This window comes from Bufo gargarizans, chromosome 3 (genome assembly GCF_014858855.1).
Source record: "Bufo gargarizans isolate SCDJY-AF-19 chromosome 3, ASM1485885v1, whole genome shotgun sequence".
NCBI classification, from domain to species: domain Eukaryota; kingdom Metazoa; phylum Chordata; class Amphibia; order Anura; family Bufonidae; genus Bufo; species Bufo gargarizans.
In genome coordinates, this window is record NC_058082.1 from 160,733,079 (window position 1) to 160,754,827 (window position 21,749).

The 21,749-nt window shown below is 42.9% G+C and overlaps 1 protein-coding gene across 1 annotated transcript in view; it reads right to left on the reverse strand.

Moving 5' to 3' along the window:
- Positions 1 to 5,170: 5,170 nt before the first annotated feature.
- The window catches only part of LOC122932811 (trophinin associated protein), a 57,281-nt gene continuing 40,702 nt past the window's right edge, over positions 5,171 to 21,749 (reverse strand). Inside the window, exons 11-17 of the mRNA XM_044287436.1 lie at positions 18,511 to 18,611; positions 14,760 to 14,876; positions 14,248 to 14,331; positions 11,350 to 11,409; positions 10,317 to 10,617; positions 9,644 to 9,825; positions 5,171 to 5,583 (exon numbers count right to left, since the gene is read on the reverse strand). Coding sequence (XP_044143371.1) covers positions 5,554 to 5,583; positions 9,644 to 9,825; positions 10,317 to 10,617; positions 11,350 to 11,409; positions 14,248 to 14,331; positions 14,760 to 14,876; positions 18,511 to 18,611 — 875 coding nt within the window. The 3' untranslated portion in view covers positions 5,171 to 5,553. The remainder of the gene's footprint in view (positions 5,584 to 9,643; positions 9,826 to 10,316; positions 10,618 to 11,349; positions 11,410 to 14,247; positions 14,332 to 14,759; positions 14,877 to 18,510; positions 18,612 to 21,749) is intronic.

A 21,749-nucleotide genomic window follows, 5' to 3' on the forward strand; every position in this document is an offset into this window, starting at 1 on the left:
CTATCGGCCTGAAAGTTCACAAATTATCGGTATCGGTATCGGCCCTAAAAAAATCAATATCGGTCGATCCCTATACAAGACATACCCATGTACAATTGCACATGCCCCCTGTTCTGGGATATTGCACTCCTATAACTCCCATTTACTTCTATGGGATATGTTCCAGTGTAGCACAACGCACTTGGCTGTTTCCAACCGCATCAGTATGACTGGTATTATGATCTCTGCCATGACTGTTGAAAATATTATATAAAAGATAGAGATCTCTCTCTATATATATCTCTCTCTATATATATATATATCTCTCTATATATATCTCTCTCTATATATATAATATATATCTCTCTATATATCTCTCTCTATATATATATATATATATATATATATATATATATATATATCTCTATATATATATCTCTCTCTCTATATATATATATATATATATATATATATATATATATCTCTATATATCTCTCTATATATATATATATATATATCTCTCTCTCTCTATATATATATATCTCTCTCTCTATATATATATATATATATATATCTCTCTCTCTCTCTGTATCTCTCTCTCTCTATATATCTCTCTCTCTATATATATCTCTCTCTATATATATCTCTCTCTCTCTCTATATATATCTCTCTCTATATATATCTCTCTCTCTATATCTCTCTCTCTCTCTCTATATCTCTCTCTCTCTCTCTATATCTCTCTCTCTCTCTCTATATCTCTCTCTCTCTCTCTCTATATCTCTCTCTCTCTCTATATCTCTCTCTATCTCTCTCTCTCTATCTCTCTCTCTCTCTCTATCTCTCCTCTCTCTCTCTCTATATCTCTCTCTCTCTCTCTATATCTCTCTCTCTCTCTCTATATCTCTCTCTCTCTCTATATCTCTCTCTCTCTATATCTCTCTCTCTCTCTATATCTCTCTCTCTCTCTATATCTCTCTCTCTCTATATCTCTCTCTCTCTCTATATCTCTCTCTCTCTCTATATCTCTCTCTCTCTATATCTCTCTCTCTATATCTCTCTCTCTCTATATCTCTCTCTCTCTCTCTCTCTCTCTCTCTCTATATCTCTCTCTATATCTCTCTCTATATCTCTATCTCTCTCTATCTCTATCTCTATCTCTCTCTCTATATCTCTCTCTATCTCTCTATCTCTCTCTATATAGAGATCTATCTATCATTTGTTCTAAAAAGTCAGACATCTGTCCATACTGTACACTGTCTGGGTTCTACAACACTTCCTGTAGTTGAACTGTTTAAAGCTTGTTATAAGCAATTAGCTGATATCATTAGGCTGCTTGATTACCCACTAGCCATTCTTATACCACTCACTGATACTGAAATCTGCAACTGACTTACTGTAGGGGTTTCCGTTATCCTGTCTTGCTTGTTTTGGTTACCAATACACAACTGCCCCCTGCTGGTCTGTATATTAATTACACATCCAATAATACTGTTTTATGCCTCAGTCAGTATTTGATCAGTGATTTGCATCAGTGACTAAAAGCCTACACATAGATAATGTATAAATAGAAAGATTTTTTTTTTTTTAACCAAACCTGATTTTGGATAACAATCACTAGTGCAAAACCCTAATCAAACACTGATGTGTGAATGAAACAAAGAAGGATTTTTAGGCCAGGTTTACACAGTTTTTTTCTGACAAATATACACACACAAAACACTGTTTTGCAATGTGCTAATTGGTTATGTAGTTTTTGCAGGTTAAACACAGATTCAACATGTCACCTATAAAACCACAATCGTAACATATGCACGATACCCACCTTTAGGTCTCCTATACACACAAAAATCTGCTCTGTCCATAGAAACTGCTGTTTTTTTCCATATCATTGTTTTTAAAAATAAATAAAATTCCCCCTAAATAATACTGTGAACCAAGTTTTATCTGACTTTTCTTCCCCATAAAAATGTCAAAAAAATTATAAAATTAAAAGCCTGCCTAACTCCCTCCACCGCCAAATTACAACACACCCAGCGCCCCCTAATCTTCAGCAAAGGCTCCAAACAGTCCAAAAAGGATCTAGTTCCCCAATCCATCCCAGAATTGCCCTGACCCTGGAACCACAGCCCCAAGCAACAGAAGCCAGGCCTGTGAGCAGGACTAGACTGGAGCCACCACAGCTCCCACCAAAAATGGTGAGGGACTAGGGATGAGAGTGAAAGAGAGCCAGACTTAGATAAGTGGCTCTGGACAGGAAACTTGAACTGAGGTTTGGAGATTTAAACCTTTCTATCTTCTCAGGAATGAGAAGTCCTGGATGAGAGGTCTTTCTCGCATGGGTGCAGTCATGGGCAAGGGGAAAATACTTACTCACCTGCTCTCCACCGCTCCATTCCAGCTCCCTGGCTCTATTCACTGGACTTTCATCCCTGTCTGTCTGTCAACTTCTGCATAGACAGGTCAAGTGCGTCACTGCAGACAATGATTGGCAGTGTTGATTGGCACTTCACAGCTTGGTCACATGCCATTTGGGACACATTACTGCTGAGGCTAGTCAGTGGCACACTACCCATCCGTTAGTTTACAGGTAAGGATTTGAAGACCTGTGAAGAATGCTAGGGAGCTCGAATAGAGTGATGGGCAGCAGGTGAATATGAATTTTTCCAGAGTTACTGCTGTGTGGGCAGCAAATTGAAGAGAAAAAAAAAAAAAAAAAAAAAAAAAGGGGGGAAGGAAAACCCCTACTTCTCCATGAGCACTTGTACAAACATGAATCCTCTTGTCTGGATTGTCAGCTTTTATAGTACTTGTTAAAACTTTGATAACATCCGTTGTATGTCAGAGAGCACTGTGTGCCTGTTGTATCACAGCAGACATCTGGGGCTAATGTCTGCAACAGTCGTTAAAACATTTAATCCCTCAAATGCTGTGGTCAAATGAAATGAAAACTTGAGAGAGTGCTGTGCTCTAGGTGCTGGAACAGCTCCCCTCAGTGGTGATCGGGGAAGACATTCATTCGAGAGGCCGCTTTGGTCCCCTTGAAGGATCTGAGGCTGCCGCAGCTACGCTCCTAGTGACAGTGCCTGTAGCAAGGAACATAGAACATTTCAGATAGACTTCAGTGCTAATGCGTTAGTCTGTGACCATACATACCCCAAAATAAGTTACAGCGCACCCTGCAAAAAAAAAAAAAGCCTCACACAGCTCTTTAAAGTAAGTAGAGTTGAAAGTATACATAAAGTATGAAAAGAAAATCTATACAAATTTGGTATTGTAACCACACTGACCCAGAAAAACAAGGACACAAGTCAGTTTTACAGCAAAGGGAACACTGTAAAGACAAAACCCATAAAATAGTGCTATATCTGTAAAGAATAATTCAAGGCAAATGGACGTACTTTAGATGTTTCACTCGTTCTTCCAACGAGCCTTCTCAATTCTGAGTGATTGTACAAAAATTCTGGGAATAAATATGTAACTGAATCCACATCTGGTAATTATACCCAGCATTGGGTCAAAGGTGTTGATTCCATTATCCTAATTGGAGTCAGTAGGTGATAAAGACTTCCCAGAACCATCCTCTAGACCACAAACTGGGAGTCATCCAGACTCTACACCACCGGGCAGAGAAAATCCCCACCAGCACAGAGGCCAAGGAACTCAAACACCTCAGAGGGGCACTTAACTTGTGGGTATCCAGTTTGGGCCTTTGTCAAAACAGAAGGAAGGAGAAGAAAGACCACCAAGACTACCAGTGAGGGCGAGAAGCATGACAGACGCAAGAATATGGTTATCCCATATGTAGCTGGGGTGTCTGAGAAACTCAAAAGGATTTTTAACAAACATCACATTCCCGTTTGCTTTAAACCCAGCAACACACTGAGGCAACAACTGGTTCCCCCCAAAGACCCAACGCCTAAACACAAGATGGACAACATTCTGTATGCAGTCCAGTGCAATGAGGAATGCTCAGAACTGTATATCGGCGAAACAAAACAATAACTACATCCACGTATGGCTCAGCATAGACGAGCCAAAACCTCTGGTCAAGATTCAGCCGTGTACTTACATCTAAAAGGAACAGGTCACATCTTTGAAGACAGTCAAGTACGTGTTTTGGATAAGGAGGCCGATTGGTACAAACGAGGCGTGAAGGAGGCCATCTACGTAAAAATGGAGAAGCCAAGCTTGAATAGAGGTGGGGTGGTTAGACATCTATTGTCTGCCACATACAATGCTGTCTTGACACCTTTTTCTGGGAAGTCTTTATCACCTACTGACTACAATTAGCATAATGGAATCAACACCTTTGACCCAATGCTGGGAATAATTACCAGATGTTGATTCAGTTACATATTTATTCCCAGAATTTTTGGACACTCAGAATTGAGAAAGCTCGTTGGAAGAACGAGTGAAACGTCTTCAAGAAATCTACAGTACGTCCAGTTGCCTTGAATTATTCTTTACAGATATATACCATGACCGGGATAAATGAGAACCTTCACAACCATAAAAAATCGTGGCAGAATAGAGTTTCTCGATTCTAACCCATTTGCAATTTTTTTTTCCCAGCTTCCCACTACAATGTATGCAACAGTAAATGGTGCCATTAGAAAGTACAACTCATCCCACAACTTAAGCTGTTATGTGAACAGAAAAATGAAAAAAAAGGGAATGGCTCAGGGAGGCCTGGGAGAATTTAAAAAAAAAAAAAAAAAATTCAAAGTTGTAGCCCATAGAAATGTGTCACGTTATTGATGTACATGTGTACCAAACAGACCCCTAAGGCTAGTCATGTGCACCTGTATGCAAGATCGCATGATGGGCTAAACTTTGCAGCATACATGTACTAGAGGCTTGGGGCTGCAAGTGGTAGCCCTAAAAATATCCTTCATACATAATTTTCCACTATGAATTAATCTATGGCAAAAAAATAAATAAAAATCTGAATAGCTTTCAGCAGATTTTGATGCACAAGATTTCAGCCTTTTCAATGCAACTAGTGAAATTTGCTGCAATTCTGCATCAGAATCACCATATGAGACATGCAGATTTGGTGAAAGGTTTTGTCCATATTGGAAGATTACAAATTAGGTGAAGGAATCCTTCAATTAGTAATTCGAGATGGAAGACACATTGCATCACAATAGCAATATAAATAGTGTTTTATTTACTTTTACATTAATACAAAAATGAAATTAGAAAAAAAAAAATTATAATACATATAGCTCTAGGGTTTGTGGGATAGTCCACAAAGCAGGAGTAGCTGAGAAGATTGAAGGAGATGGGCAGGCAGGCTCGTCTCATTTACTATGTTCTCCGCCTGTTTCAGGTGTAGGAAGCAGTCTTACATTTAGACCTGGTGGAGGATCCGGCAAAGTTATGAAGAGGCCAGTGTCTTTTTGTAACTATAGCGGAACCACTACCAGTTTAGCTGTTTATCAAGACAGGCATGTTTGAATATGGCACATGATGACCTCAGGGGACGCCATTGCTTGCTCTGTGAAGAAGCGATGTACAGGCGGCAAGCAGGATGCAAACATACAATAACCTCCTATAAAAGATCACAAGCAATCAGGGTTCTCCAGGAATAGGGGTAAAGTGCTGAAAGGGAAAAGAAACAGGATGTCAAATGACTTAAAGCACATGAACAAAGAAGCTTAAAAAGGGAAACTGTCAGCAGATTTGTCCCCATGACACTGGCTGACCTGTTACATGTGCGCTTGGCAGCTGAAGACATCTGTGTTGGTCCCATGTCCATATGTGCCTGCATTGCTGAGAAAAAGTAGGTTTTAATATATGCAAGTGACAAATGAGCCTCTAGGAGGAACAGCAGCGTTGCCATTACACCTAGAGGCTCTGCTCTCTCTGTAACTGCTGCGCCCTCTGCACTTTGACATGGCCAGGCTGTGCAAGTGATAAAGCAGCCTGGCCCTGTCATTGAAAGTGCAGACGGCGCAGCAGTTAGAGAGCTAAGCCTCTAGGAGTAACAGTAACGCCCCCGTTGCGCCAATAGGCTCATTTGCATATAAAAACTTTTTTTCCAGCAATGCAGGCACATATGAACATGGGACCAACACAGATGCCTTCAGCTGCCAAGTGACACGTAACAGGTCAGCCAGTGTCATAGGGACAGATCTGCTGGACAAATGCCCTCTAATTATAATATGAGCATTCACATAGGTGGTCACAGCCCTGCCCATTACAAATAATAATGAGCCTATTACATATGCAAGAATTTCAGAGGCATGAACTGGGTTTAGACTTAACAAAAACCACATAAGTATTGTAACCTTTTTACTGCTAAGGCTGTACAGATGAAACTCGAAAAATTAGAATATCGTGCAAATGTCTATTTCAGTAATGCAATTCCTTTTTAATTTGCATTAATTTAAATTTTTTGAAAAGGTTCAATATTCTAGCATTTACCATACAGCGCAGGAGAAGGTAGGGCACAGCGGGCGAATGGAGCAGCGGCCAGGGATAATTGTAAGTGCAGTGAGATCCCTGGACGCCGCTCTCCATGTCCAGATAGTCATCTTACAATGTTCAGACCCATGAAAGGTCCTCTTTAAGAAACTGTTAAGTGAATACATGGTCATTTATCTGGATGAACTGGCATGTCTTAAGGCCCCATTACACTGCTTGATGGAGCAGGCGATTACTTCTCGACAATCGTTTCTTCCAGACAACTGCCCGCTCGTCAGTGGGAGGCGAGTGCTGCGTTTTACATGCAGTGATCTCCTCCACAGTACAGGGATGAGAAATCGATAAAGCCATAACTCCTCTCCATACAGTATAATTTTTGGGACAGCAGAGGCCGTTCAAACAGCACGATCTGCTGCCCAGAAATGATTAAAGGCGGGTTTACAATGCACGATGTAAAAGCAGATTGTCGGGAAGGAAGCATTCCGACAGTTGGCTGCAAGTTAGGTAAAGGAGACTGCTGCATTTACATGGAGCAATCTTTCATGGTATGAGGCATTGGTATAGCAATTCCCTTGTCCTCATACAGAATCATTGTTTGTGGGCAGCAGATCGCTGTTTAGATGGCACGATCTGCTGCCCAGAAATAATTGGTGCGCCTGCACGAAAGACAATCACCCAACAAACAAACAGAACGGGCGATGACAGGCAGATTGTTGGAACAAGCATCCACAGGAACATTATCGGGCAGTGTATTCGGCTACTTTCACACTTACGGCAGAGTGACCCGGTAAGTAGTTCTGTATGCAAATGGACAGCATTTGTAGATTGATTCTGATACGTCTCACAAATGCATTGGAAGAACAGAGCAGTCTGTCATATGGACAAACGGATCCATTTCTATATATTCCTTCCTTCCCCCCCCCCCCCCCCCCCCCATCTTTAAAAGGCCTGCACATGTACAGACTGGAAGGACGGATCCGGCACTAATACATTCCAATGTAAATTAACGCCGGACCCAGCATTCCGCCAAGTGTTCCTGGAATTTTGGACGGAGATAAAACCGCAGCATGCTGCGGTATTATCTCGATCCTGAAAAGTCAAAGAGACTGAACTGAAGACCACCTGATGCATCCTGTACAGATTTCTCTCCATTCAGAATGCATGGGGATACAACTGATCAGTTCTTTTCCGGTATTGAGCCCCTAGGACGGAACTTTGTGCCAGCAAAGAAAAACGCTAGTGTGAAAGTACCTTTACCCGACGAACAAGCGATTCACTAATTTATCAGGTGATTGGTGGCACCTTTACATGTGCAGATTATCGGGAACAGGCGTTCTTAGAAATGTTTGTCCAATAATCTGCCTGACAAGCAGGCAGTGTAGAACGGCCTTTAAACTTTTTCATGGGAAAGTCCAAGATAGTGGCAGCTATCTTAAAAGGAATCCAATGGATAACCACAACAGAAGAATTGAGGCAGCATGAGAGGAACAGAGACCACCAGGTATGCCGACTACACATGTGATTTATAGTTAAAGAGGTTATCCATCCCTGCCGGCAGGGAGAAGCAGCAGCAGCGGTGCGGGAACCAGGAGCAGCGCAGTAGGCAGAGGAAGTATATTACCTGTGAGGGGCCCAGCACATGGGGTCAGGTTTGGACTGGAGTGTCACTTTAATTTTACTGTCTTGCATTAGTGATGAAAATAAAAAAGGAACTTTTTATCCTTAAAGGGGTTCTCCAGGAATTATTTAACCACCTCCCGTCTCGCTAACACCGAAAAGAGTGATTGCTGCGGCGTGAGCCGAGATTTCCTGTGAACGCGCACACACAGGATCGGAAGTGGATCTGCAGCCTGCCAGCAGCGATCGTTCGCTGGCAGGCTGTAGGTGCGATTTTTTTTTAACCCCTAACAGGTATATTAGACACTGTTTTGATAACAGCGTCTATTATACCTGCTACCTGGTCCTCTGGTGGTCCCTTTTGCTTGGATCGACCACCAGAGGACACAGGCAGCTCTGTAAAGTAGCACCAAACACCACTACACACCCCCCGTCACTTATTAACCATTGATCACCCCGCCTGTCATTGAGCACCTTTAGGATTTCACCGGTCATTTTTTACACATTTTGATTTCAAACTACTTCGCACACATTAGGTCCCCTAAATTGCCAGGGCAGTATAACTACCCCACAAGTAACCCCATTTTGGAATGAAGACACCCCAAGGTATTCCGTGATGGGCATAGTGAGTTCATGGAAGTTTTTATTTTTTGTCACAAGTTAGTGGAATATGAGACTTAAGGGGGAAAAAAAAGAAAAAAAAAAAAAAAAAAACACAATCATTCTGCTAACTTGTGACAAAATAAAAAGTTCTATGAACTCACTATGCCCATCATCGAATACCTTAGGGTGTCTACTTTCCGAAATGGGGTCATTTGTGGGGGTTTTCTACTGTCTGGGCATTGTAGAACCTCAGGAAACATGACAGGTGCTCAGAAAGTCAGAGCTGCTTCAAAATGCGGAAATTCACATTTTTGTACCATAGTTTGTAAACGCTATAGCTTTTACCCAAACCATTTTTTTTTTTTACCCAAACATTTTTTTTTTTTTAATCAAAGACATGTAGAACAATAAATTTAGAGAAAAATGTATATATGGATGTCTTTTTTGAAAAATTTTACAACTGAAAGTGAAAAAATAAAATCCGTAAATTTCGATTAATAACAATGTCAGCAGCAATGAAATACCAGCAAATGAAAGCTCTATTAGTGAGAAGAAAAGGAGGTAAAATTAATTTGGGTGGCAAGTTGCATGACCGAGCAATAAACCGTTAAAGTTGTGGAGTGCCGATTTGTAAAAAAAAAAGGGCCTGGTCACTAGGGCGGTATAAACCTGTGGTCCTTAAGTGGTTAAAATGGTCACCAGTAACCTGTCCTAGGATGTGAGCAGGACTGGTGAGAAGATGCTTAGTGGGATGTGGGGCCTCATTACATTGCTCTACAATAGATGGTAATTATGTCATCCTACCTATGATGTCATCATGGCTGAGCAGCCCAACAGGAACACTCGCCAATATGAAGCATATCCAAGTGCCAGAGTGTAGTAAGGCCCCTCTCACCTCCATAGGCAGCCTTACAAGTGGAGGCAACAAGTACTATCCACATTCTAGAACAGGTTGCTGGCAGCCATTTTAAGTCATTTCTGGAGAACCCTTTATGGTATAATGCATTAGACTTACCAGATCTTCCTGTCTCTCCAGGAAACTGGATACAGGATCATTGCAGTCCCTATAAGAGCTGCCAGTCTCTCGAGCTGTATAGAAAGCACATTCCTCATCAAGACAAGTCTCCCAAAACCTTTGTTTTGCCGACACAGCAGCTTGTATTCTTAATCGTGCAATTTCAGGCAAAGAGTAAGGACCTGATTAAAGACAAAAAATAAAATAAAAAAATTCTATAAAAACCAGGCACTAAAGCAGCATTCAGAGAGCTGCTCATATTGCATCACAACATTGAACTAAGTCATACGCACTGTCATTGCCTCATCTTTGGACAAGGCAACAATCTGTCTCATAGCTGGGGGCACACAGCGAATGCACCAATACAGAAAGTATTACCAGACAGGTGGACTAACTACCATCACACATGGAGGATACACGATTCTTCCAAAATTATTTTACTAGCAATTTACACACTGACGTGTGTGTGCGCTGCACCATCAAAAATATTTTACAGGCAAAACCTGTAAAGAACATGTTCCGCCTGCTATTCTGCCCCCCCCCCCCCACAACTCCCACCATGCCCTGCTGTAGGCTGATAGCTGTACTAAGACTGGGCATGCTGGGAGTTGTAGTTTTGCAACAGCTGGAGAGCCGCAGGTTGGCCATCCCTGCTCTAGGACCTTAAACTTACCCAAAGTGCGAGACTGCAGAGCTTGTACAGCCGGATGGGAGAGAAAGGAGAGTGGCAGAGAGGTCTTCATACCAGACAGAATGCTGGGATACTGCACAGGAGGGTCAGCGGCATTAGTGAGCGATGACGGTGCAGGAAGGTGCGCGTTGGTTGTATGTACTGGTAAGTCCTGTGACACCCCAGCAGGTGCAGCTACATCAGCATTCTTAGAGTTGTCAGGCAGTGTGGTCTCAGGTCTCTTTTGAACACTGGTTGTAAGGCTTTCAGGACCTTTTAAGCGATCAGATTCTTCAGCTTCCCCCTGCTCAGAAACACATACATAGTACGTTCATACATTACATACATAAAAGGCCACGTTCAGGCTGTGTGCAGAGAGAACACCGCAGCAAGTTTTATTATGGAGTTACAGCAAGTTCTCTGCTTGAAGGCAAGCAGCCCAAAACGTATTTTCTTTAACTGGTCACTGTCATTTCACATAAAATAAGAAATATTGTAATATATCTTACCAGAGGAAAAACCACTCCAGTTATCAGCTCTTTTCTATCCCCCACCCCTTATTAAAATGAACACTCAAATTTGTGATAAATCCATCTTTTTAAAACCAAGACAGACTGCCTGCTCAATGAAGGATTGGATTACATCATCCCATAGAAGTCTATTGGGAGTGGAAGAGGAAGTGCAGAGAAAAGCAAGCAGAGATTCAGCAGCTAATAGGAAGTATTATAGTTCACCCTATGTGCTTTAGTCACACTACTACAACTCAGTACTTCTCCATAACATCCCTTATGCCGCTTCTGTGATGCTTAGACCCCTTGCAGACGAGCGTTTGTCACGCTGCAAGTCCGCAGCTCCCAGCGTGACCTCCCAGCACTGCCGGGGATCACATAGCATTTCATTGATTTAGGATGCAAGGCGAGGGCTACTTTACACCAGTTTGATAAATGACCCCATAAAAGTCTGCAAGGAGTTTGTAGTGGGGGGGGGGGGGGGGGGGAAATAAATTACACACACCACATTATAAACAATGACCCACCTTTTTCTTGTCTGCTTCTGGACATTCACTATCCAAGAACAACCGGACTGCTACTTCTTCCTATAAAAAAAATTAAATAGATGAACGACAAAGGATCCACTGCTGCTACTCTTTTTGTAGACTATTTGAAGGGTAACTTTTTTTTTTATGCAATTGGATTGGTCTAAGTTTACCTTGGTTCCTTAGTTAATACTTTTATACAGACGTTGAATTACCTAGTAATTGCAATCCCCCAGGCATTTCAGTGGTGCGGCTGAAACAGCGTTGCTAGGTGTCCTATATACACAAGACGGAAAACGTAGTAGTGGGCAGTCCTGAACGCTGCGTGCGCGCTCCCGGCGGACTGGGATAGAGCCGATATTCGCAATAAAAATTAGCGATTAGAATATTCGTAATAAAAATTTGCGATTACTCAGGAGGAAGTGGGCGTGTTTAAGTCTGGAAAAAGCTGATTGGTTGGGGTAAGGCTGCAAGTTCCCGAGATGAGCTGAATGAATTCTGGGTAGTTAGGGAGGCAGGTCTTAGCCTCAGGGTAAGGGCATTGGCGGCCATCTTGAGAAGATAGTCAGAAAAGTCTTGTGAGGAGCGGTTGCTATGGACAGAATCTTATTAAACAAGTGGTATGTGAACACAATAATTGGTGATTATGGATTATCACCACAGCAGCAACATATATGAAAATTTAATTTTGAGTGAAAATATGACAGTTATCCTTTAAGGGACATCAAAACATAATCAACTTTATAGAGTTTTAAAGCAAGTGTCATTTATCTTACAAGCAATAAAAACTACCAGAATCATCAACTGTAAGCAACCCAAATGGTCATACACCAACACTGGCTCCTTTTATTTATGGGGGAGATTTATAAAATCTATGTAAAGTAAAACTGGCTTAGTTGGACATAGCAACTAAGATGCCACCTTTCATTTTCCAAAGGAGCTGTGAAAAATAAAAGGCGAACTCTGATTGGTTGTCATGGACAACTAAGCCAGTCCTACTTTACACCAGGTGGATAAATATCCTCCTATGTTTAACTTTGTCACTGTGCTTACTATACTTGGTTTAAAAAAATAAATATAAAAAAAAATCTATGATATAGCTTTCTCATCTATATAAAAACTGAGTTTCTCTGTCTAGACATTCTTTATGCGCGACCAAACGACTGGACCAAATTTGGCACACAGGTACATCAGGTGTCCAGAAAGGTTTTAGACCGGGTCTCGTCTCTCTAGGATGTACCATTCCTGAGATATTCCCAAAAAATATGACCCACATTAGCCAATACAAGCCTGCAAATCTTAGTGCTAAAGGGACAGCCACTGCTATGGGGGAAATATATAATTATTGGGGCGATATCTTTATACGACACATGGAAACATAAAATGAAATAGATTAATATACCCGTGTGAAGGGCTACTCCTAACTGTTATCCTGACAGTCACCTGGTTTTCACCCTTTAACCCCTGCACAGGGATCTGGACTTTGCATCAGGGGAACAACCAGACACTACCTCCTGGAGTATCATCTGTATAATTGACAGCAGACCTACAGAAGGTCAGAGACACCGATGCAGTACTGAATGATCAGACAAAACCAGTCAAAGGAGCAGCGGAGGGTCAGAATCCAGTAACCCACCAGAAAGTCAGTACATGAGCAAACAGTACACCTTCATAGGACACTAGAAAGCTAGGAAGACTGTTGCTCAGGCACCTTTTCACGGGGGAAAGTCTTAAGAACCCCAGGTTGCCAGCCACTGGGTGGGGAAAAATTGGGGCTACCTGAAAATTCACTTAAAATGATAGATGCGCCGATTATAGTTCACAAAAATCGTAATTTCGATTGCATATGCTATCGTTTGCAAAGCAGACAGTTGCATTTACACAAAGCAATCATTTGAGTTGCATGCAGTAAAAGATTCCCGTTTACATATATGAAATAGTAAACATCCAACAATGATTTTTGTGCCCACACAAACAAATCGAACCAATGAGAAATCTACTGGATTGTTGGTTGTCACACTATAGTTCATTGCTTTAGGCTACTTTCACACTCGCGTTTGGTGCAGATCCGTCATGGATCGGCACAGACTGATTCATTCAGATAATACAACGGTCTGCATCCGTTCAGAACGGATCCATTAGTATTATCTTCTACATGGCCAAGATGGATCTGTCTTGAACACCATTGAAAGTCAATGGAGGACAGATCCGTTTTCTATTATGTCAGAGAAAACAGATCCGTCCCCATTGACTTACATTGTGTGTCAGGACGGATCCGTTTGGCTCAGTTTCGTTAGACGGACACCAAAACGCAGCAAGCAGCGTTTTGGTGTCCGCCTCCAAAGCGGAAGCGAGACTGAACTGATGCAAACTGATGCATTCTGAGCAGATCCTTATTGATTCAGAATGCATTAGGGCAAAACTGATCCGTTTTGGAGCGCTTGTGAGAGCCCTGAACAGATCTCAAACGGAAAACCAAAACGCCAGTGTGAAAGTAGCCTTACACTGCTCAGTAATCTTACAGTCTCGCTCGATTTAACGATAAACTTTACTTATTGATGACCTATCCTTGGGAAAAGAGATCACTATCAGATTGGCAGGGATCTGACTCCTGGCACTTTTTTTTTAGCTGTTCTGCAGGAGCTCCGACACCATAAAAAGGCTCTGTCCACTGTATGGCTAGGGTGGTTGCTCACACCTAAAGGCTCATGCATACAAACAAACAGCGGGTCCGCAATATATGGGGCCCGGCCATTTTTGCACCGATTCTCAGATGCGAACCCATTAACTTGAATGGATCCACAATCCGGAATGGAGTAATGGAAGCACTACAGAGTTCAATGGGGTTTCTCTGTGCCTCCGCACCGCAAACACCACAATTTTCACTATTATACTTACTATGCTGAGCTCATTTTCACAGAGAGCCTCGGACTCAGAAGGGGATAGCTCATCAGCCCACTTCACCGTTGACCTTGCTGAAGGCTAAGTTAAAGAAAAATAAAACAACAAATCAGGTAGTTTGTAGGAGAACAGTTAGTATAAGGCTATTTTCACACTAGCGGCAGGACGGATCTGACAGGCTGTCCACCCTGTCGGATCAGTCGTGCCGCCGCTCCGTCCCCATTGACTATAATGGGGACTGAGCGGGGCTCCGGCGCAGCACGGCGAAAAGCCAGTGGACTAAAAGTACTGCATGTCTGACTTTAGTCCGGCAGCCTCTCACCGCAAACTGCTGTGTTGCGCCAGAGCTCCGCCCACATTATAGTCCATGGGGACGGAGCAGCAGCATGGCAAAAATAGCAGCAGGACAGATCCGACAGGGTGAACAGCCTGTCGGATCAGTCCTGCCACTAGTGTGAAAGTAGCCTAACGACGACTTACACCTAGTAAATTGTAATGCTGTCACATACCCTGGTATCTGAAAGCTTAGCCTCTAGTTTCTTATTTGCCATCTCAAGTGCCAAGGCACGGGGTGTTTTGGAGAGGAATGTCTGTTTTGACATGGAAAAGTATCGCTGGGAGGACTTCTACAAAGGGAAATAAACAAACACACACAACAATCAGTAAAACAGAACTATAGGTGACTGACACAGCTTAGCCATTCTTTCCCTGTACAATTACCTCTGCACTGGTCAGAGCACGCCTAGAAAAGTCTCCGAAAATCAATGATGTCCCCCTACTGTCCATTGTGTCTATGGCCTATGGGCCTGCCTTAAAGCATTTTTTTTTTTTATAATTTGTAAATGCGGTTAAGAACTCAGGCAAAATGGCCGCCCCCATAATCAGACAACAAAAAAATAAAAAAAATAAAATGATAATACTGTCTTGTTTTAACTAGCAGAAATTTACTACTGAGGGCCTATCCTCCCAATAGGCCATCAATAGCAGATAAGCAGGGGTCTGACACCCTGCACCCCTGACAATCACCTGCTTCAGAGTACCTCCTGTGGCTGTAAAATCAGATTTTTCTAAAGGCAAATTTGTGAGGAACGCAAAATGAATAAGATTATGGCCTCATGCACACAACAGTTTTTTTTCACGGTCCGCAAAAACGGGGTCCGTGGGTCCGTGATCCGTGACCGTTTTTTCGTCCGTGGGTCTTCCTTGATTTTTGGAGGATCCACGGACATGAAAAAAAGTAGTTTTGGCGTCCGCCTGGCCGTGCGGAGCCAAACGGATCCGTCCTGAATTACAATGCAAGTCAATGAGGATGGATCCGTTTGACATTGACACAATATGGTGCAATTGCAAACGGATCCGTCCCCATTGACTTTCAATGTAAAGTCAGGAGTCCCTTTACTTTCACACTTGTGTTCATAATGCAGACGGTGGCTCCGTTCAGAGCGGATCCGTCTGCATTATATTGTTAAAACATTTCTAAAGTGTGAAAATAGCCTCAGACGGATCCGTCCAGACTTTACATTGAAAGTCAATGGGGGACGGATCCGTTTGAAAATTGAGCCCCAGTGTGTCATCTTCAAACGGATCCGTCCCCATTGACTTACATTATAAGTCTGGACGGATCCGCTTGCCTCCGCACGGCCAGGCGGACACCCGAACATAACTTGAAGCGTCCCCATCACCATGGGAACGCCTCTACGTTAGAATATACTGTCGGATATGAGCTACATCGTGAAACTCATTTCCGACAGTATATTCTAACAGAGGCGTTCCCATGGTGATGGGGACGCTTCAGGTTAGAATATACTGAAAAACTGTGTACATGACTGCCCCCTGCTGCCTGGCAGCACCCGATCTCTTACAGGGGGCCGTGATTAGCACAATTAACTCCTCAGGTGCCGCACCTGAAGGGGTTAATTGTACTATCATATCCCCCTGTAAGAGATCAGGGCTGGTTGCCATGGTTACCGATCGGAGCCCCAGCGATTAAACTGGGACTCCGATCGGAACTCCGCTGCCACCAATGATGGGGGTGGGGGGGGGGAGGGAATGGGAGGCCGCACACTGCCACCAATAGTTGTTACTACTATAGAGAGAGGGGGGGCCAATGGTGGGCGCACACTGTGCCACCAACGATTTATTACAATAGAGGGAGGGAAGGGGGGGCGATGGTGGGCGCACACTGTGCCACCAACGATATTCAAACTGGGGAGGGGGGGGGGGGGTCTGCCCCCTGCTGCCTGGCAGCCCTGATCTCTTACAGGGGAATATGATAGCACAATTAACCCCTTCAGGTGCGTCACCTAAAGGGGGTTAATTGTACTATCATATCCCCCTGTAAGAGATCGGGTGGTGCCAGGCAGTAGGGGGCAGTCTTGTACAAAGTTTGCAGTGTATTCTAACTAGAAGCGTCCCCATCACCATGGGAACGCTTTTGTGTTAGAATATAATGTCGGAAATGAGTTTTCACGAAGTGAAAACTTAGATCAGAAAAAGCTTTTATGCAGATGGATCTTCGGATCCGTCTGTATGAAAGCAACCTACGGCCACGGATCCCAATCTTGTGTGCATCCGTGTTCCTTTCACGGACCCATTGACTTGAATGGGTCCGTGAACCGTTGTCCGTCCAAAAAATAGGACGTCATATTTTTTTGACAGACAGGATACACGGATCACGGCCTCGGCTGCAAGACGGTGCATTTTCCGATTTTTCCACGGACCCATTGAAAGTCAATGGGTCCGCGAAAAAAAACTGAAAACGGCACAATGGCCACGGATGCACACAACGGTCGTGTGCATGAGGCCTAACAGTGGTGCACAGTTGTGAAAAGTCTTAAAACCTACAACTCTTGCCTTCTTAAACTGCTGAGGCAGTTAGTCTTTGAAGAGGACAAAGTTCCAAAGCACACAGCAGCTGCAAGCCAGCAGTGGCGTCACAGTAGAAAACAGAAGACCTTCAGGCCCCGTCAGAGGCTTAACTTCATATTGATTAATGGTGATGAATAATTATTTACTAATGAGGTTTCAATTAGTCTTTAGAGGAACTCAGAAAATTAACACATGGCTCACAATCCAAAACTTTCATTATACACTTAGGAAAAAGGGCAAAGGAGCATAAAACTTCTTCAGCATTTATGTTTCTATTTAAATGTTATATTGCAGCATTGATCCTTTGCATCATCTTGTGATTTAGTGTGTACAATTAGAAATCTACAGGTATCTGAAAACCGTATATTCAAGTGTACATTAAGGGTATTCCCATTGGAGATAATAGGGGAATAGCGCTATGATATGTGCCCATTGTCTGATAGGTGTGGGTCCCACATCAAGGACCTGCACCAAGAACTGAGTGGGGAAGGTGGTGGGTGGAGGACCCCAGGGGCCAGCCACCACCAAGTGCTCTCCCTGTAGTAATTAACGGGAGCGCACCACGCTTGCACAGCCACTGCTCCCATTCATTTCTATGGGGGGGGGGGGTCGGTCGACGGAAATAGTGGAGCCAGCGCTCGGCCCTTTTCCACGGCCCCATAGAAATGAATGGAGGGTGGCTGCGCATGCGCCCTCCATAACTTTCAATTCTCAGTGTAGGTTCCATAGGTGGAGCCAGCGATATGCCTCCATTGTCTGAGATGGGAAAACCCCTTTAAAAAGTAAACATTTAACTTTCTTTAACGTCCCAAATTCACAAAAAAAAAAAATATTCTAATATACTTTTGCAAATTTTGCCTTCTTACTAAAGAAACTGGCACCCAAAGTCCTGATTTCTACCTCAATTTAAATTTACTCCAGCTGCAGTGAAACTACAACTCTCAGCATGCAAACATGTTCTGCTGTTCTTCTAACTCCCATAGAAGTGAATGAAGCATTCTGAGAGTTGTCGTTTCTGAATAGCTGGAGTGCCAGAGGTTGCCGACCCCTGCTCTAACATATCACAAGTTTTCTGAAAACCGAGTTCTATTCAAATGTAATATCGAGCCACAGGCAAGGAATGTATAAATCAGAGTATTTTATTCAGTTTTTTTATTCCGGCCCTGATATATTGCAGATCAAGAAAACACCTTTCGGCAGCTCAGCTGTCACCTTGCCATATAGACTAGGACAGATTGCCCAGAGTCATCTTATCATTTGAGGCCTGGGGAATTAATGACACCTCTACTGCCCTGTTAGGAACAGAGGTAGGGAAAGGCAGCACTATACACAAACAATTTAAAGATGTAAAAAATAAAATAAAAATTTGAAAAAGCCTGACACAATACAAACCATGGCAGAAGAGTTTAACTGATTTACTCTCTTAGCCGATCCACTAGGGGACATGTCAGACAGCAGTGTCTTAGGAACTCGACAAGGGCTGAATGCTATATCTGGTAAATGAAAAACAAGGTTAAATCATAATCTGGAATACATTAGACACTTGCATTAATACATCCAAGCTTAACAGGCAGCAGTCATGATAAAACAATGATGTACATTGGGATAGATTTGCTGCATGAGGTGGAAAGAACACAAAAAATAACAAATACATAAAAATGTACTGCATTCATAAAGGGGGAACAAGACCCTAGTTCATGGGATCTTTTGAATGGGCAAAAAGTTCAGATACCAACCTTTTAAAATGGGTTATCCTGGAAATATTGATATACAGTTGCAAGAAAAGTATGTGAACCCTTTGGAATGATATGGATTTCTGCACAAATTTGTCATAAATTTTGATCTGCTCTTCATCCAAGTCACAATAGACAATCACAGTATGCTTAAACTAATAACACAAAGAATTAAGTGTTACCATGTAAACATTCACAGTGCAGGTTAAAAAAAAAAGTATGTGAACCCCTAGACTAAGGTGTCAGCCAACTGAAGTCCAATCAATGAGATGAGAGGTGTTGGTTACAGCTGCCCTATAACACACACAGTTTGCTTTTCACAAGCAGCATTGCCTGATGTGAATGATGCCTCGCACAAAACAGCTCTCAGAAGACCTACGATTAAGAATTGTTGACATGCATAAAGCTGGAAAGAGTTATAAAAGTATCTCCAAAAGCCTTGCTGTTCATCAGTCCACGGTAAGACAAATTGTCTATAAATGGAGAAAGTTCAGCACTGCTGCTACTCTCCCAAGGAGTGGCCGTCCTGTAAAGATGACTGCAAGAGCACAGCGCAGACTGCTCAATGAGGTGAAGAAGAATCCTAGAGTGTCAGCTAAAGACTTACAAAAGTCTCTGGCATATGCCAACATCCCTGTTAGCGAATCTACGATACGTAAAACACTAAACAAGAATGGATTTCATGATATCTGCACATTTACAGTTTACACAAGAGCACCTGGATGTTCCACAGCAGTACTGGCAAAATATTCTGTGGACAGATGAAACCAAAGTTGAGTTGTTTGGAAGAAACACACAACATTATGTGTGGAGAAAAAGGAGGAACAGCAGACCAACATCAAAACCTCATCCCAACTGTGAAGTATGGTGGTGGGGGCATCATGGTTTGGGGCTGCTTTGCGGCACCAGGGCCTGGACAGATTGCCATCAAAGGAAAAATGGATTTCCAAGTTTATAAAGACATTTTGCAGGAGAACTTAAGGCCATCTGTAAAGCTGAAGCTCAACAGAAGATGGGTGTTGCAACAGGACAACGATCCAAAGCATAGAAGAAAATCAATAACCCTGGGTTCACACCTAAGCGTTCCTCAAACGCGCGTTTTACACGCGTTTGTCGTGCGTTTTTATGCGCGTTTTTTGTAATAGTAAACGCGCGTTTGACGCGCGTTTGTGTCATTGACTGCAGTGTCCTATGGCCACAAACGCGCGTCAAAACGCCCCAAAGAAGCTCAAGTACTTGTTTGAGCGTCGGGCGTTTTACAGCGCGTTCGTACGCGCTGTAAAACGCCCAGGTGTGAACCCTTCCCATAGGGAAGCATTGGTTTTCATGTCTTAAGCGTTTTACAGCGCGTTTGAACGCGCTGTAAAACGCTCAGGTGTGAACCCAGGGTCACAGAATGGCTTAAACAGAAGAAAATACGCTTTTTGGAGTGGCCCAGTCAGAGTCCTGACCTCAACCCGATTGAGATGCTGTGGCATGACCTCAAGAAAGCGATTCACACCAGACATCCCAAGAATATTGCTGAACTGAAACAGTTCTGTAAAGAGGAATGGTCAAGAATTACTCCTGACCGTTGTGCACATCTGATCTGCAACTACAGGAAACGTTTGGTTGAAGTTATTGCTGCCAAAGGAGGTTCAACCAGTTATTAAACCCAAGGGTTCACATACTTTTTCCACCTGCACTGTGAATGTTTACATGGTGTGTTCAATAAAAACATGGTAACATTTAATTCTTTGTGTGTTATCAGTTTAAGCAGACTGATTGTCTATTGTTGTGACTTCGATGAAGATCAGATCACATTTTTTTAGCAATTTGTGCAGAAATCCATATCATTCCAAAGGGTTCACATACTTTTCTTGCAACTCAGGTAGGTAGTAAATATCAAAATCAGTAGGTGTCTGATAACGGGACCCCCGCCGATCAGTTATTAGGAGGAGTTGGGTGCTCCATGAGCACTGCAGCCTCTTGCTAGGTCAAGTGACATCACCGTACACTGGTCACATAGCCTAGTTTCACCTCGGCCCCATTTAAAGTGAATGGTGTTGAACAGCTATACTATGCTTTACTTCTATGCTTTGGGTCGTTGTCCTGTTGCAACACCCATCTTCTGTTGAGCTTCAGCTGGTGGTTGATATGTCAGTCTACCCAATCAGTGCTTGGTGAATTGCTCAGGTGAGCGGGCTGTCTCCCGGCATCTTGGAACAGCTTATATATAGGTCAGGTGTTCCGCGACTCCAATTCCTGCCGATGTGATAAGGATGTTCTATCCTGAGGACAGGTCATCATTATCAATTCCTGGATCACCCCTTTAATATTCTGAATTGCTCCAGCTTACTTTTTAGTTTTCTCCCCACTGAAAGCAGAAGTGACAGATATTAAGCAAGCTGAATAAGTGAACTGCCATTGAGAGTTGTATGGGTTCTAGATATTGGTGACCTACCCTCAGGACCAGCATCAGTGAAATGGTACAGGCAGTGTTACATGGCATCCTATTAATACGAATGCATCGTCAATAGATCAACAGAGCCGAGTCCTGCAGAGTGATAACTGCTCTTCACAGCAGCTTTCTGCTCTTGCTTATTGAGGTTTGCTTTCACTGCTAGGTTACTTTTAATGGGAGTCTGTCAGCAGTTTTGTTGATGCAGACATAAGCAGGGGTAGGGTACAGTAGTTAATACATACCTTTGTCTCCACTTTGCTGCTGTAGTGATCTCCTGGTTGGATGCTACAGCCGTCACTCACGGCAGAGAGGAGTGGCTATGGGACCGCTCATACACTGGGCCTGATGCACCACAACCTAAGGGCCTAACCCTGATGAATTCAAACTTCAGGTTTGAGCCCTATGGTGATTAAATGCAGGTACAGTAGTAGGTTTTACCTGTCCATCAGCAGTTC